At 38.7% G+C, this 18,762-nt stretch overlaps 1 protein-coding gene across 2 annotated transcripts; it reads right to left on the reverse strand.

Moving 5' to 3' along the window:
• Window positions 1-1,391: 1,391 nt before the first annotated feature.
• Window positions 1,392-17,399, reverse strand: LOC142151861 (ADP-ribosylation factor-like protein 9). Of its 2 annotated transcripts, none has more exons than XM_075207928.1 (4): window positions 16,732-17,399; window positions 5,123-5,291; window positions 2,686-2,861; window positions 1,392-1,612 (listed from the first exon to the last, which is right to left on the reverse strand). In XM_075207928.1, exons 1-4 carry the CDS (start codon window positions 17,212-17,214, stop codon window positions 1,421-1,423), a joined length of 1,020 nt encoding a protein of 339 aa, XP_075064029.1. In that variant the 5' UTR covers window positions 17,215-17,399; the 3' UTR covers window positions 1,392-1,420. The 2 variants fall into 2 exon arrangements, with proteins under 2 accessions (XP_075064029.1, XP_075064036.1); XM_075207935.1 differs by lacking the exon at window positions 16,732-17,399 and adding an exon at window positions 11,573-11,701.
• Window positions 17,400-18,762: the final 1,363 nt, after the last annotated feature.

Consider the following 18,762-nt stretch of genomic DNA (forward strand, 5'->3'; position numbering starts at 1 on the left):
CGTTAGCAACATTCACTAAACAGTGTTAAAGAACAAAAATAGATTTTATTTATTTGGTCACAGGCTTTTAAAGAGGTGTTGTGTTGGCTACCAAAACTTTGACCTATAATTAAACATTAATATACTGTTCAATAACAGACTAAAATATATACGTTTGATTTTAGATCCTATACAAAATCCAATGCCCAAGCCTACCTGACCATACCTGGTGAGAGGAGGACAGGGACAAAATGTACTGTAATTATGATTATTTATATCTGTCAACTGTGTGGATGTGGTAGCAGTATTCACTCCTACTGTGTGTCACCTCTGCGAATGCACTACAGCCTGCCGACTGGAGACATAGACCCCAGATGTACAATGATAATAGGGTCATATTGTACAGTTTAATATGTGTAAAAGCATGTGAGCAATTGCAGATCACAGGCCTGCAAAATACTGACTCATATGTACTATTGGCACAGGTGAAAGAAGTGAATGAAAGAGATGGGGGTTTAGGGAATCAGTCATGTATAATTATGTTTACTGTGACAACTGCATGTCATCCTCACCATATATTCTATTAGGTTTTTGTGGATAGAAAAATAGAAGTACCTTTTTCCATTAGAGAAGGAAAATCTATGCCAGGCCTGTCCAACCTGCGGCCCTCCAGGTGTTGCGAAACTACAAGCCCCAGCATGCTTTGCCAGTAGACAACCTGTTGATAGTTGGAAGGGCATGCTGGGACTTGTAGTTTCACAACATCTGGAGGGCCGCAGGTTGGACAGGCCTGATCTATGCAAAGCACAAATTGCAAACTTAAAATGATGTATAGAGATGCTGGACAGGTCTGACTGACATCATTAACAAAGAACATTTGTAAGTGGAACATGATATGTGTACATTATTTTGAGGTGCAAGGAAATACAGATGAGCTGAACTGAAAAGCAGATAAAAGTAAATATCAGAATTTTCTTTTCTTTTATATAAAGAACATAAGTATTATTACTTCAGACAAAACTACCATGTATATTCCTTCAGAAAAATATATTTTATAAAACGTACTTGCTGTGCAGTTTAGTGGGTATTAAAACCTAGCATGGTAGAGCTAAGTAATTAATCGCTTAATTTGCTCTCTCATATTAATTAGATGTGAAACCATCCAGAGGTTAAGTTTAGTTAAATGTATATTGTATAAGATTTACTTTTTTAAGAACCTTCTAACGTGTAAAAAAGTACTGTTCTAGCTTCAATGAACTCGTATGACCTTTAAAAATATATTACTTTGAACACTTATTTCAAACACCACTCCAATAAACCCCCTATTTTAAAATGAGAGAAGTTAGCTTGTTTATACATAGTATTCTGCGCCATTTAAAGTCACCCATTTTTCGTTAAAATGATAAGCAGTCTTTAGTTTGATGCTCAGGACAAGTTTTAATTATGTTATTGTTGCAGAATTTTCTGAAAGCAGCTGTGCAAGGAATTCCTTTGCATCTAGGATCCCAGAAGAAACATCATGGTCATCCTTTGTCACATGTGTCCCAATTAAAAACAGCCTCCTATTTTCGCAAATCTCCGACAGTGCAAGGGCATCGTGGATGTCAGTGATGTGATATGCATTTTTTAGGTCCTGTTGGGAAAGCAGAGTGGTGATTATTTCCACACACAACACTGAGGGTGCGATACACTAAAATGGTGAAAAAATTTGAAGACATAAAATTTGCTCCTAATGTGGATCATTCATATATATCAAAGGTTTACAACGTCTTAAACAGCAAGTTTGTGAACAAGACATTAGACATTATAAAGGAGTTTCTCTTTTTTCCTATTAGTTACAATCTTTTCCACACTACTCACAAATGCCACCAACTGATGGAACAGAATTAACCTTCTAAAACTCACACAAAACATAAAAAGGTGAATTGTAGGAAGAGTGACACTGTTAATAAAATATATTTGTTTAATGGCTCTTTAAAGAATAAAGGACCAAAGAGTGGTACCAAATGACCAGAGTCTACTGGCCCTCTCCCCATCGCATAATACACTAAATATCATTGGCTTTTCAACTAGATTGCTGAACAGGGAGCTTCAAGTCAATATCAGGAACAAAAAGCAGCAGCCAAAGGAGGGCTTAAAGATTGTGGGCTGGAGAGTTTATGATCAGAATGACCAGACCATAAAGCTTTGCCAATAGATATCATAGCCACTCACAGTGTTCCCCATGTTCTGCTCAATCAGCTGTACAAGGCTGCACAGCTTACTATCTTCACTGCTCATGTCTCTTATTGTAAATAAGCCATAATAGGATAGAGAGTGGATCAAGGCAATGCTGCTGCAAGAAGATTCCTCAGATAGGCTCCTGCACTGATGATAAAATAGGAGCTGCTTGGTTAGTAAGGTGTGCAACTGCTATGATAGATATTATGTACGGGGTCCTGCTGCTCTGCTCCCTCGCATCCCGATATCCCTCTTCCCCTCTGGTCTTTAGACTGAAAAAGTGGTAGACAGCAAAGACTATCAGCTTTACGAGCTTGCACAGCTAATGAGCCAAAGATGGGGCAGCTGTGAGTGGCAAAATGGTTTCATTGCACAGCTATATCAGTAACAAGGACATTTCTAGAAGGAGGTAAATAAAATATAAATAATAAAAAATGTATTTACTGATCCTTTAAATCTATCTCCAGGATCATTATTTGACGATACCTGTTTATTAGCAAGGACTAGAAGTGGAAGGACAGAGTCTTGCTGAATCAGCTGATGAAGATGTCGTTTAGCGAGTGGAAGGCGACTGTGATCCGCAGAGTCCACAACAAAAATCACAGCAAGTGCTCTAGCAAGGTACATTTTCCAATAGGGGCGTAACTGCTCACTTCCTCCAACTGTAGGTGAAAAAGAAACATGATTCAGTTTAGTAAAATTACTCCTCTTAAAACTGTAAAGGGTATTTCTATAGAAAGTTTGGCATAAAATTTCCATATACCGTATATACTCGGGTATAAGTCGACCCGAATATAAGCCGAGGCACCTAATTTTACCACAAAAAACTCCGAAAACTTAATGACTCAAGTATAAGCCTAGGGTGGGAAATGCAGCAGCTACTGGTAATTTTCAAAAATGTAAAAAACAACTTCTCAGCTGACCCACCGCCACTGTGTTTGCAGGAGAGACTGTTATACTCAGATCCTCCTGGTGTATGTATTTTGGTGTTGACTAAAATCAATTGAGATTGTCGGATATGAGCATGTTGTACTTATTCCTTTGCACCCATCTCTTGTCCTTCCTTTCCCCTTTTTCATATTCTGTTCCCCTCCATTCATGATAAAATCAATAAACACTAATAAGTAAAATAAAAAAAGAAAGAGGTGGTGATAAAGGGTTGGCCTTTTACTTACCTCCGCAGTGGAACGCTTGTGCGTTCCACTGACAGGAAGTTCGGCATTTGGAACGCAAGTTTGCGATCCAAATGCCGAACTTCCTGTCAATGGAACGCAGAAGCTAAGAGCTGAGGGACCGGACAACAGGTAAGTTCACTCGTGTATAAGCCGAGGGGGGGCCTTTTCAGCATAAAAAAATGTGCTGAAAAAGTCGGCTTATACACGAGTATATACGGTATGTGGTGTTCATTGTCATCGTGCGTGTTAATTTGTTCGTTACGATCTTGTTTTTTTCCCCTCCGCCAGATGATCAGACATGACTATGCATGAGACCTAACTGCAGGAGTGTGAGGGTTATGGAAAGCATCGGGAACACCTACATATGCGCAAACACAATCACTGATTATGTGTTATATATTTGAGCAGTTGAGTAATACCGCTATTATAGAAGGTGGGAGTGTAGCTTTTAAGCATGCATCATTTTTTTTTAGCTGTATCATGTCATGTGAAAACAGGGGAGGAATTTACAGTGCAGATAGAGCTCAGAGGGGCGTACCCAAGCCTCTCTGCTCCATACATCATGTGCCACGTGACTGTGGATGGCATGGTAGCCACAGCACAACATGGAATCACTGCATATTAATGAATCATAGATGCCTGAAGAAACAAACCAATTATTAATGGTAATTACCAAGCTTCTTCTTATAGCCTGCCACAGCGATTTATGCAAAAAATAAATAAGTAAATATTGATATTTCTGGATTGTTATCAATTATTAATCTTATTCCTTCAGGCTTTTTTGCATTTTTTTTTGTTTTCTGCTGTATTTTGTCAGCTTTCACAATATGTCCTACAATGTCTGCTCTCGGCACCTTCTCATCCTCTTATTTTCTCACCTCCTATATCAATGAGGAAAGATCTGCATCTTACAATGTGTCTTTTGAAGTGAAACTCCACATGACCCTTATAACGTCTTCTTATTTATAGAATATGAGGTCATGGAGAGACCCCTGGACCTCTTCTATTAACTCAACCAATATTTTGTTGCCTCAAATTAATATTTTCAAAACATTGAAATAAACAAGTTCACACATTTACATAATGGAGGTATTTCTGACACTTAGCTTAGTCTATTAACATGTCAAATGAAATTTACGAACATACTTTTTTTGACAGTAAAAGTCAAAAGCTTCTACATTTTCTTAATGCCTTCACAATTTTTTTGGTAAATCATGCAATCATCTTTTGTGAATACAGCTTCCTATTTTTAGATACTTTTCAGATGGCTAAAAAAGCAGATAGGATTGGAAAAAAAGGTGTCCTTTTTATGAAACTACACAAGTTAATGTACACCTTTAAAACACCTGCAAAAAAAAAAACTAAGGCTCAAACGAACAGTGATTGGTTGAGATTATACATTTAGAAGTCAAACACACACTTTTTTTTTTAAACCAGCTGGCTAAGTTTTCCTCAAAACACTAAACATTGGATTTAAAAGAACAATAAGAAGGAAAAACAGACAAGATGATTTCAGTCCAAAAGAGAGACAGTTGGAAGTTATTCTTTAAATGATTCAGTGTCAAACAGGATATGTGAAATCTAAAAATAATGAATGAAACAGTAGTCTTCCATTACTTGTTTATTTATAAAATGGTCTTCAATTCATATAAAAAATAATAACTGTTAAAAATAAAACAAAAAAACAAAAAACAAGCATTAAGTTGAATGGCCACCAATATGCCGATTTACAATTATTTTAAACTTACTTTCCAAAAACTCCGTTTTAGAATTTCCATTGTTGATACATATTGCATTAACTCCTTCTGTAGCTGTAGGTGTTGTAGTGAGCTTCCCTTTGTTGGCCGCGATGGAATTCAGGATGCTAGTCTTTCCGGATCCATCAAGTCCTAATACCAAAACTTGTGATGCTTTTCCCTATGAAAGAATTAAAGAAGAATATCATGGACACAAAGTGCCTGATTCATTAAGGGACACAAGAGGAACTTATTGTCCATCGTTTTTTGATTTTCAAAAAAAAAGCATATAAATCAGGCACATACACGTCTGTTTTCAACTAGTCAGAACAAACGTATCTTCTTGACTACAGGTCTAGGTACGTTCTGCATATAAGAACCTAGCTGTATTGAGACAGACTGCAGGATATGTACAATACATATGTGTAATATAATGCACAGAAAAAAAAAGTATTCACCTGTTAATAATATACCCATTAACTAAAAATCATTTAAAAAAAGTTCTAGCATGCATACGTGACCATATCACTATCACTTGGCACTTACACCTGACCTGTAGCTGGTGCAAGCGGTATGAATAAAAAACACGTACCTGAAAGATGCACAAAGCTTGAATCTGACGCTGCTGTGTGCACCCACCCTTACTGTACATTGACTACATACATACGCCCATTTCCCTCCACGTTACGCCCGTGAAATCGTAGGCTGTCGGAAGTGTCCTTTGCGCTCCAAGATTATTATCTTTTATTTATGAGGCACCAAAAAGGGTCCGCAGCGCCGTACATAGAGCATGCGATAACAGTACATGGTAACAATACATGGCATACAGGGTAGTACAAAAGCAAAGTGCAATAAGTATAACAAGTACCAACTTAGCAGAGAAAGGTGCACAGGGCAAAAAGGGAAAAGTGACTTCCAGTGTACAGAGGAGAAGGGAAGGAGGGAGGTGGGGAGTGAATAAGTGGTTGTGCCTGTGCCCTGTGACCAGTAGAGTGGGTACCACTTGCAGGATCAGGACAGAGATGGAGAAGAGGAGGCACTGAAGAAGAGGAAAGATGGGGGCAGGAGTCAAGTGACGAAATGGAGAGAAGAGACGGAGGGCTAAAGGCAAAGGTAAACAGCAGGAGGAGGACACGAGGAAAGGGGACCCTGCTTAAGTGAGCTTACAATCTAAAGGTGACGGGAGACTGACAGGAGACAGAGTGGCAAGATGGGGTGAGGGATGAGAACACTTGGGAAAGAAGCACAGAAGTAAGAGGAAGGGGGTGAGATATAGAAAGGTAGAGAAGAAGGTTGGAGGAGGGCAGAGTTAGGCGGAGGAATGGTAGGCTAACCTGAACAGATGGGTTTTGAGGGAGCGTTTGACAGGCTAGGTGAAAGTCTGATAGAACAGGGGAGATCGTTCCAGAGAAGGGGGGAAACATGGGAGAAGTCTTGAATGCGGGAATGAGGTGGTGACCAGATGGGAGGTGAGGCAGCGGTCGTTGGAAGACTGCAATGGGTGAGAAGGAGTATGAGTGGAGATGAGGTTGGAGAGATATGGAGCAGTGGAGAAGAGTGGGTTATGATGATTACATACACTTGTACTCACTAGCAAATTAGTTTGACCATGCGCAGTGAAATTTAACGCAAATACGGCCTGTATCGGCATTTACATTCCTTAATGAATCAGGCCCAAAGTGTCCTATTCAACAGAAAATCAGAAGTGTCTGTGTCATCTCTACATTTGTTCCACATATTTTTGTACTTACAAATATTTTATGTCCATCGTTACTGGAATCCACTTTAATAAATGTGTACAAGCAACATTAATGTACCCATCATGAGAACACAGCTTGATATACAGAGTGTCAGGATCTGCCTCCGCTTGTACTGCAGCATCACCTAAGGATACTGCTTTGTCTCTGCAGCTCCTGTCTCTTGTTGGACTTGATGGGCCCGATTCATTAAGGAAAGTTAAGTAAAAAAAATTGAGTAAGTAGTCTCCTGGACAAAACCATGTTACAATGCAAGGGGTGCAAATTAGTTTTCTATTTTGCACATAAGCTAAATACTGTCAGTTTTTTCATGTAGCACACAAATACTTGATAGCTTACTTGTACACGGAAATTTAAAGTTGATATTTGTGTGTTACATGAAAAAACAGACAGTATTTAACTTATGTGCAAAATAGAAAACTAATTTGCACCCCTTGCATTGTAAAATGGTTTTGTAAATATGCTTTAAATAAGGTACTGTGCAACATGCTTTGTCATGCCCTTCTACCCTCCCATTGTTTTACTTGGCAAAATAGGTGGTTGGTAAAGACCATTGGGTATACTTACTAAAATGCTGGTTTGAAAAAGTGGAGATGTTGCTTGTAGCAACCAGATTCTAGGTGTCATTTTGTAGACTGTACTAAATAACTAGAATCTGATTGGTTGCTATAGGCAACATCTCCACATTTTCAAACCCGCAGTTTAGCAAATCTAGCCCCAAGTGACCAAAGACAAAATTTAAAGGGGAAAAAGGGTAAAAGTGAATATATGACCATCTATACTGATCTCTGATCTGTGTTGCCTGGCAAAGTCACACTGTGGGGGACGACAAAGCAGTGACCAAAAAAATATACTACTACACAAAGCAGTATCATAGTTAGTTGTGTAGTAAGATTTGCCAGTAGTGTGCCAGGCTTGAGATTCAGTATCATGTAAAGTATGAACTCTGATTGTATTCTAATCTTCAAATATCTATTATATAATACCCTACTTACGCATAATTCATCCTCAGAGTGAATCCTGCTAAGGTACTTTAGAGAGGTAGGACGTCACTGGCCTGTAGCTTTTGCAGCGCATCAACTTGCAGCTACACCTGACTAAACCGGATACTATGAAAACACTGGAGATTTGAATATGACTTTCAATGTTTTGCTAGTTTACAAAACAGCTGCAGAAGTTAGTATAAATAAGTTGCGATATATTGAAATAAATGGTAACCACACCTATATTTATCAAATATGAAAACAATCCACATAATTTCAGATGGTGTAAATATGATCAATAAAACACTATCACACTTCTAAGTTGTCCTTTCATTATATGCTTGTGTTGTACTTTTAAGATGTTTTCTGTGTCCATGCCATGAATTTGTGACTAATGCCCAATTCATTAGTTGCTATAAATGCCAGTCTTTGCCACAAATTACATTGCAATGAAAAAAGTATGAAAGGGAAATAAAATATAGAAGTTCAAATAAAAACATTTATAGTAAACCTGTGGTATCAAATGGCAAGACCAGGGCTAGGGAAAGAGTAACCATTTCTCTCAGCTTGACAGATTTTAGGGACAAAAATGCACCAATGCAATTAGGTAAGAGTTCATACACAGCCCCTAATGTTGTACAAACAAAACTAGACCCTGCTGCTCAGTGGTTCATTTTAGCTTAGTGGGCCAGAAAATCAGACCTGACCTGGCCAAAGGCTTTGGGCTTTTTGTCCTTTATAGAATCAGAATTAGGGCATGTTAAATATCTTAATCCAGATATCACATTCAGATATACATTAAAACATTGTAGAGAGCTTTCTGCACCCATTAATAATGAATACATTGTAACACGTCCCTGTCTCTTGTATAAGAAAGCTATTCATAACTTTAATAAAATCGCATACAAAATAAGTTAAGTCCTTGCCAAAATTAAAATGGATATTTCACTGAAACATCACTTTAATTGTTTAAATGAATATATACATTTTATAAGAACATTCATGATGAATAAAACATAAACTCACTTTGCATCAACTTTAAAATAGATATATCCAGCTCCGTTATGATCCATAAACAATTATACAGCCACACCCAAACTGACCAATATAAAAACTGAACCCATTTCTGGTGTCAAGCCTATAAAAAACAGGCATTGTTCTGGGGGTTAGTGTATTCAAGATGTAAATATGCAAAGTATAGACAAGTATCCAAAGCAGAGACAATAGTGTATGAAAGAAAACCACAATATCATACCTAATGTCCAAATATTGAGCATTAATGGTGGTCAGAATACAAAGCAGATTGCCATTCTGGTGTCTACTACACCTAGTGTATCAGATGAGAAGTAAAGAAAAGGCAGGCATAACTAGTGACCGTATCAAAAGCGGAGATATATTTGGTGGAAAGTATAGATAGCTGAGAAATATCTGGTGCCAAATATAATGTGTGAGCCATATCTAGTGAAAAGTAGAATATCTTAAGCAAAGTCTAATACCAGTATAGAAATCAGAGCCTTATCAGGTGTCAAGAATTATCTGATGAGCCATATCTAGTGCCAATAGTGATATTCTCAGCCATAACTGGTGTCCAGTACAGAAAACAGAACCATATATGGTTAGAATGACCTACAGATAATCAAGCCAATTATGGTGCAAATTAAAATGCAGCAACTAGGAGTGCAGGCACTTTAAAACTTGAATTGTACGCACCTCCTACTGCATACTTCAGTTACTTTTTAACCAAGCCCCACAGGACAGAGTAGGAAAAACACATAAACAAGAGAGGAGAAAACAACCATGTTCTCCCAAAATAATGAAACCGAAGTGGAGAAATAGAGCACACAGGGTGGGTGTCCAGTGTCCCCCAATGGATTAATCCAATTAAATTGGGGAACACTGGAGACATCTCAAAGCTGCCTTTATGGGCGAGCACACTCAGTAGACGTGGTCTGAAGCACCTACCTTAAAAACTGCCATCCACAGATGCAAATTCATTAAACCTACAGAACTGGGCAAATGTGTGAACTGAGGACCAGGTAGCAGGCAGACACAGCTGCTGAGCCAGGAGGTACTCACCGATCTGGTGGAGTGTGCCCTGAGATTTTCTAGAACATAGGAGATTCCGCAATGCTTATATCCAGAGACTGAAAAGAGCCCTCTTCGTCTGGAAACCTACCCTGTTTGAAGGCCAGAATTATTATGTCTTGGTTAAAGTTAAATCTGGAGACCACCTTAGGCTGATAGGCTTTGTCCAAAGAACTGCCCTATCCTCATGGAATATAAGAGAAGACCTGCAGGACAAAGCTACCAGCTCTGGAACCCTTCTAGCATTCTAAATAGCTAAACGGAGAAATTGTTTTCCAAGTCAAAAGGTTTAACTCTACTGAATCCAAGGGTTCAAAGAGTCAATGTTGAAAAGCATCCAGCAACAAATGGAGGTTCCGTGGAGCCACAGGAAAAATGTATGGAGATTGTACATGTAGTACACCCTGCAAAAACATTTGAACATCTGGCAACAGAGTCATTTTTCTTTGAAAGAAGACAGAGAGAACTCTCAGGAAGCGAAGGTGCAACCCAGCATCCAGCCTGTCTTGTAAGAACATAAGAAATCTAGGTAACCAGTAAGACTAGGTATGAAAACCCTTACTCTAACAACAAGAAATATGTCCTCCACACACTCTGGTAATTCTTGGCCATAACCGGTTTCCCTGCCATAAAAATAGTCAGGCAAACCTTTAGCTCTTAGATATCAGGGTTCCAGCAGCCATGCAGCAAAAGAGAGCTGGATAGGTGGCTCCAAGAACCCCCCCCCAAAAAAATACTGAAGTTCTGACAGGCGCAGTGTATAGAGAAGGAGGACCTATAGTCAAATTCTACTTTCAAAGTTGAGTTTAAAGTGCCCGCTATAACCCAATGTCTCCAGTGCCCCCCCCAAATCACAAGCCTGAGCAAACAACAATATACACTCAAACCCTGCTGTCTGCAAGGACTCTGAAGCAGGGATGCCAACCACTGTGCTGCCCATAAGCAGCCAGTAATAGGCTAAGCGTAGCTCCCAAATCAGACAGAAAGAAGTGGTGAGGTCGGGTGCTAGGTGCCCATGCACTCAAAGCGCAGTGGAAACTTTATTATCCTTTGTCAAGACCAAGAAGATATTAGCTTTTTGAAGTCTAGTTTGGTCAAACTATATGATGTTACATACAATATGCACTCTACTTGTAGCATTTTATTCAACAATCACTTCAGAGTCATTTATGGCAGCAAAACATGTCTCTGTCACTTGGTACACAGTGAGCGCACAGTTTGACAAAGCACTGAAAGATCCAATTAAATCTGTATGAGGCACAACTTTTTTTTTTCAGGTTAATCACATACTACATGTTCAGTACTTTATCCAATAATACAGCTTCCATGAAATAAAGTGTATAGCAATGATCCTCAGAGTGGCATCATGCAAGCTACAACACTCTAAAATGTTGTCTTGGCTACAACAATAATTAATTGGAGATTATTGGTCATTGTAGAGTATTAACTCAAGCACAGCCTAAGCAATGATACAGCCCTCCAGTTATTATCAGTAAAAGGCTACTCTTCAATATTTGCACATACCAATATACAAAAAACAGTGCCAAGACAGACACTAAACTACTGAAAACAAAAATATATAAACAGAATTAGCAGTACTAATACCGGGGAAACTGATTTTGAAATAAAACCATTACCTTCTTTATTCTTTTCTCCATGGTTCATGTGCCACACATTCATCTACAAAAGCGCGGATTGCCTCTGGTAAATATTTATGATCGGAATGATGCTTAAGCAGAAATAGGTAGAGAACAAATGTGACCATGAATTTAATTGGAGCTGCTATTAATAAGATTTGGCTAATGCAGTTAAATCTAATCCAGCTTTGACCTAAAAGCAGCACACCTTTACGTACCTTGATGTAAACTGTACGTCACATGTCAGCAAGAGAAACACAGAAACAAATTATGATTGGTGAAATGACTTAATAAGATTTTATTTTCCCAAAGATGCTGAACGAATAAATAATATATATATAATATATATATCTGCTTACAAACTCAAGACATTACAATATTATAGAATTCTATACAAGTCACTTGGAAATATAGATCTGCAAGTTCACCCCACTTTTAGAATCAGCAATATTAGGTCAGGCAACACTAAATCAAAGCAAAGAATGCACAAAACGTAATCAAATTACTGATAAAGGGTTAGAATTTGGAAAGCAGGAGGGGGCAGGTTTATTAACTTCTGCCAACATTATACCAGTCTATTTTATATGTACTCTAATAGCAAACAATAAAATACATATGCATGTATGGAAAAATAACAGAGGTGATATTTAATAATTACCTATAAAGGAGTTTATTTTTATATAATTGAAACACAATTAAGGGATACTTTGATTAACAGGTTACAGCAAGAAGGAGTAGACATATAAATATTTGATAAATATTGTTCCAGAGTAATTAAAAGTAATTAAAATGGGAAAAACCTTTTAGTTTAACCCCATCTATATAGACAAAGTTCCCTGAATTATCACCATCCTAGCTGCTTGAATTCAGTCTGCCACACCTGACAGTGCTTTCCTCTGTACGTTGTCAGACACAATAGAATGGGAATTGAAAACAGTTGATTGGTGAGCCAACTTCTATACCATTTACATATACGAATGAATGGCTTCCATCTGATTATGTGTTCTTTTCAATACTGCATATGTCATTGGCTTCCCTGCGGACAGCACAAACAGCAATTGGTGTCTATGGTATTCTACTCTATTCCACAGAGAAACAGCTGCAAAATTGTGTGCTACTGTTTTGGTCTTCCACTTGCTGCCAATGTGCTTTAGTTAAATCAGTTATATAAGTTGGAGCTGTCCTATTGGTTGTGAAATTATTCTGAAACAATCAGGAGACTGTTATTAACAGGGAGATTATGTTCTAACAATTCCAGGGGGTATATTTACTAAACTGCGAGTTTGAATAAGAGATGATGTTGCCTATAACAACCAATCAGATTCTAGTTCTTTATTTAGTACATTCTACAAAATGACAGCTACAATCGGATTGGTTGCTATACGCAACATCTCCACTTTTCAAACCCGCAGGTTAGTAAATATACCCCCCAGATGTCACAAAATGCTTCTAAGTTGCATAAGGTGCATGCTCCTGCTAAAATGCTCAGTAATAAGCGCATATATCATACCTGTCCAGAAGATGGTTTCTATAATGCAGACATGTAAAAGATGACAGGACATGCTTGTAGAAAACAGTAAATATAATACATGTAATGTGATTCTGTTTAATACATACAGCAAGTGACAGGTTAAGTTCCATAACTTGAGAAACTTGCTTGTCACTAGTCTTTCTGCCCCTTGACCTCTCTATTTGTCATATCTTTAGAGGTCTCTTTTGTCTCAAGCAAGATATTATTATCCTACCCTACCCTGTCTTTCCACTCATTCCAGATTCCCCATTGTCACTTAAGCAGATGAATAATTACTGCTTGCTCACAATTAAACAAAACACTAATATTGTTAGCTTACTTTGTAAGATAAATATTTTGAGGAAAAGTATAGATACAATTTAATATATTGTACAAAGCAAAAACAATAAAATGTGTCATTCGTTGCATTAAAAAAATTAATGCAGTTTCCATTATTGAGGCAAACTTTATTTATACCAACAAACTGGATGCACAATGCCAGATGCCAATAAAATAACAGATAATCCTGTTCGTAAACTATACACTGAAAATAAATGAGGGGGAAAATGAATTAAAGTAACTTTTAATTTAAAATTTCAGAGTAGGGTCATACAAAAATAGCCATAGCAGCTCTTGTGCAGAGACACAGGAGGCTTAGTGAGATTTGGGCCCTTATCACATATATATATATATATATATATATATTAGCCTAGGCAGGGCCGTAACTAGGGCTGTGCGACAGGGGTGACCGCCAAGGGCGCAACTCTGATGGGGGGGCATATTTTAGGTTCATTTGGTTAAAATTGAGGGCTAGGGGGCCGGCATTTGTCTTTCTCGCCCCAGGCGCTAGAATTCTAAGTTACGGCTCTGAGCTTAGGGAACTCTGCGCTTTTACGCTACCTGCACACAGCACTGATTTACTTGGACAACAGCAGTCACAGAAAACTGAGATATAGACAGCACTGAACTGCGCAGATGGGGCCTGTAAATTGAGCGATATACTAATAAGGGATAAAATATAAATAAATCACTAATCAACCTCAAAATAGGAAAAAAACATATCCAAAGAACCAATAAAGTTAAAAATGAGTACAGCATTTAATTATCAATCATAATAAAACTCTCAATACAATATAATAGACATATAGGGGCATATTCAATTGTTTGTTTTCCGCACCGCAGAAAAGCTATTACCGTTAATACGGTAATAGTTAGCTGGATTTCAGCTCGCCACTCAGGGAGCTGCGAGCTGAAATCCAGCGTGAAAATTACCGTATTACCGGTTTTTACGCGCACTATTACCGTAGTAACAGTGCGACGAGCGTGAGATTTTCGGCGTTTCAGCCAACAATTGATTATGCCCCATAAAATACAACAAATATATATATATATATATAAACACCCAGCCATATATCATATATCATATATATATGATCCACTTGACACTAAAAACATTGGGCACATAAAATTCTATTGAATGTAACAGCAATGTCCCATTAAGTACTGAACAGAAAAATTAGTGAAATGAAAAAACCTAGAGTTTCAGAGGCTTTATAAGTGTTTGCAGAGCCGTACTTAGACCTCATGGGACCCTAGGCAAGATACTGGTTTGGGCCCCCCTCCCTGAAAAATTCCATAGCACTATAGTTTTTTAGCATAACATATACCCCTATTCAGGGGCTGGCTGGCAGACTTTAGCCCGGGGGAGCAAGCATATAGCACTGGCCCATAAGTAGCAGCCCATTTTTAAGGGTGGTCTCACCGCCGGCCCTGGGAGGGCCCTCTGGGGACCGCTGGGCCATAGGCAATTGCCTAGGTTGCCTTGTGGTAAATCCGGCCCTGACTGTTTGCACTGCAAGGTTGTTCAAAGCTTTAATTGTTATCCACAACTAGCAGGGTCCGATTTGTAATGCGTAACGGTTTTTATTTATTCTCAAGTTATTTGGTAAATAGACCAAAATTGCTATTAAGAAAATAAGATTTGTTGCTTTGTCACATTGTCATTATATTGTTTTGTCGCTAGGTTTCCTTCCAGTATCAAACAATTGTTTACAACCAATGTTTTCAATATTTGTATTGTCACTATGTGGTCTAATAGGCTACATTTTTTGGTACTAAATAACTAAGATTTCGCAGCTTTACCATGAGAGTTGTGGAAGATAACAAAGTTCTTCACATATATAAGAGAGAAAGAGATGAAGGAATCCTAATATAAAGGAATGATAGCTGCAGGTGACAATTGCCTTATTTGATCAGCATTTTAAGTATTTAAATTCCAGACAATAATGAAAAGACGGGAAGTGGGTGAATTTGAGACATCCATGTACTCCTCAGGACCTATCTGTTACAAACATTCGTCAACCAGTTCTTTTACTGGTTATATCCCAGGCAGTCTAGGAGGAACTAGGCTAAGCAATGTAGTCCATTTACACGTTCCTCAAATTCTCATCCAGCCATCTTTTCCTACCAGTAGTCCAGCTTAATTTACTGACAGTGCACACAGTGAAATCTGTCCGGACAGAATCAAATTGTAAGTCAGAAAGGTTCCTTCAGTGGATTCAGGAAAAGTTAAGGGTTCCGAGCTGGTTATAAGGAATGTCAGTTGTTGTACCAACTCTGCAATTTCAATACTAAATATCCGTGTCTTTAGATCAAAGTGCCAGTTTTGAAACATAATCAGAGGGACGCGTTTCGTCTACATGGTGTAGACTTTTTAAAGTCATATATTGATCACTCCAAATAGTCATCTTTAGGTATTGCACAGAGCAATATTATTAATATATATCACACACATACACACACACACACACACACACACACACACACACACACACAGTACAGTTCAAAAATAGAAGTGGTAGTAGTTTATTTTTTATCAATTAACAAAATGCAAAGTGAATGAACAGAAGAGAATATAAATCAAATCAATATTTTCTGTGACCACCCTTTGCCTTCAAAACAGCATCAATTCTTCTAGGTACACTTCCACACAGTTATTTGTATATATTTATACATAGACTGAACATACCTGAATATGACCATTTTTTAGGCATGTTTCTGTTAAAGCACTTTATATATAAAAATCATCAATAATTGTTTGTCTTCAATGGTCAATAAAATAACATACCTTTACCTCTCAATTGTACTGATTCCATCAGGTAAGTCGTGATTTTAGGAAACTATCCTGATTAGCCAGGAGCTTGTTCTGGCATGAGGGCCAGCTGGGACGTATTTCTTTTCACTTTACATACATGATGTGTGAGCCAGTTAGTGCTGCAGTCTTTATATAAGGGAGGATGGGAGGGAGATGTAGGTGGCTGGAGAGAAGTGCAAGCTATGCCCTCCATGGTACTGGCCACACCGCTAGTGGGAGGACACTTCTCACAATATGCCCTTTATAGTTTTCAGCCCCAGGCCCATGTGGTCCTGAGGAAAACAGTATAGAAACAGTTCCCTAAGTTAATAATTGTGGCAACACCAAGCATCCATATGTCATTGGTCTGCTAATAGAGCAGTGGTTTGTATGGAGGGAGAGATGAGATACCTTCTAAATTTAGGCCCTTCAGAGCTGATTTAGGAAAATGGTCACTTGTGATTGATATCATTTCCGTTTGTCACTACAACTAGTTTGATTTCAGTATGTTCTTACCTTAACCTGTATTTCTGGAGATGCATTAATGCCACTTATTTTCTTTTCCACAGGAGATTCTACAGGTGTTCTGTCTGAATCTGCTCTCTCGTCTCCCTTATGTAGTAATGCTGATGGGTCTGACTCTGCTCGCTTACATTCCTCCTGTACTGATCTGGACTCTTGGTTCGCTCGCTCGTGATCTGCATGTAGTACAGAGGTACCTAGGTCTGCTCTCTTGTCTCCATACACGGCTGGTATGGAGCCTAATTCTTCTTCCTCATCTGCCTTCTGGACTGGCTTAATGGCCGGGTCTGTTCTACTGTCTTCATCCAAGACTGGTGTAGAGTCCAATTCTTCTTTCTTGTCCTTCTGTGCTGGTTTAATGTCCGGGCCCTCGTTATTTTTTCTCCTAGCAGAGATGTAACGCCAAGAAGCAATGGCCACCCCTCCAGAGGCAGCCAGGAGAGCAGCGGCCAGACCCATGCCCTGCAGAGAAGACATCCTTCTCCACGGCGACCTGGTATGTAATACTAACACTACACACACAGCTCTACATCCATGTGCTGAGAAAGGACATCAGGAAAGCCGGAACGAAGAAGGAATTGGGAGAATCAATGTGTGTTTGTAAACAAAACAACGCTTGGCACTGAATGCTCCACCCCAGCTCTCGGCCTTAACACTTCCGACAGCAACAAGGGGTAGGGAGGGGAGTGGCAGCACATAAAGCTACAATGGAGAGAGCACTGCTTCTGTCATTGGGCATCGCCTTCTGCACATTTCTTCAAGGTGTATAACAAGAGTGCTTGTCTTTGGCTGCGCCTGCTGTAGTTTATAAGTGACCCCTCTGTCCGATAGCTGACGATGTGAAATGTATAATCATTTCTTGTTACTTAAACGAAATCTTAGTATGTTCTTCATATCGAATCACAGGCGTGCACAGCACATTTAATTATTTCCATTATTTATCCCCTTTATCAGCATCATCATCATCATCATTCTCCATTAACCCTTCAACCTCAATATTATTCTCTATGAACCCCTCATTCTCTTATTCCCCAATAACCTCTCCCTTCATCATAATTCGCCCCTTTTCATCAACAATAACATTGTCTACTAACCCCCAAATCTTCACTCACTCAGACCCGAGTACTTCAATAATAAGCTGCTACTAGATCAGAGGAACCGATTCACTTCCCGTTTTTCCACTTCTAAATTTCAGGCTGCGTCGTAACATCCTGGGGCATCAAGTAGATGCTGCGTCAATGGGCAGAGCAGAGAACTCCTTACATAACTCTGCTCCACCACTCTGTTTAAAGCAACAATCCCGCAGGTTTTTGTTTTCCTTAAAAGGTTAAGTACCCATTAAGCATACACTCAATAATAGTTGTCTTATCTATCCTCCCATAAATCATCTCCTTTTCAGCATCTCTCTGGAGGGCAGGTAAGTATGGCTGCCAGTCACACACTCAGGCGCTCAGCATAACCTGCGAAGACAGAGGGGGTAAGAAGGAGTGGAAATTGTAAATATATATATATATATATATATATATATATATATATATATATTACAGACACACTCACACATTATATATACACAGGCAGAGCAATAACTTAGAATTCTAGTGCCTGGGGCGAGAAAGACTAATGCAGCCCCCCTAGCCCTCAATTTTAACCAAATGAACCTAAAATATTCCTAAATTGTCCCCCCTATCGCACAGCCCTAGTTACGGCCCTGTACACAGATACATGTATAATATATAACTTTTTCATCTTTGACTTTTTCAAAGATGAAAAAGTCAGCTCAGAGCAGACAAAATGTGTCAGATGTCAGTTGGATGATTTTGATTGCATGTCTGAAAAAAGCAGATCTTCTTAGAGCATCAAATTGGATCCTATGCACATTTGGAAATCAGAATTATTTTCAAGTAAGCTATTTAACCTGTCTCCACCCATTGAAACAGAAGCACACCTGATTGGGACTACAAACACCTCCTCCGGCTGTTGGAACTTCACAGGGGAAAGATTTTTCCTAACAGCCTGTATGCCCTT

The sequence above is a fragment of the Mixophyes fleayi genome, chromosome 1 (genome assembly GCF_038048845.1).
Source record: "Mixophyes fleayi isolate aMixFle1 chromosome 1, aMixFle1.hap1, whole genome shotgun sequence".
NCBI classification, from domain to species: Eukaryota; Metazoa; Chordata; class Amphibia; order Anura; family Limnodynastidae; genus Mixophyes; species Mixophyes fleayi.

Excerpts from the sequence above, each read along its gene's own strand:
- LOC142151861 (XM_075207928.1), bottom strand. The coding sequence starts at position 17,214 with ATGTCTTCTCTGCAGGGCATGGGTCTGGCCGCTGCTCTCCTGGCTGCC. Across the intron at positions 5,292-16,731 it reads CTCCAGAAATACAGGTTAAG|GGAAAAGCATCACAAGTTTT; the intron begins GTAAGAACATAC and ends ATTCTTTCATAG. Across the intron at positions 2,862-5,122 it reads TAAAACGGAGTTTTTGGAAA|TTGGAGGAAGTGAGCAGTTA; the intron begins GTAAGTTTAAAA and ends TTTCACCTACAG.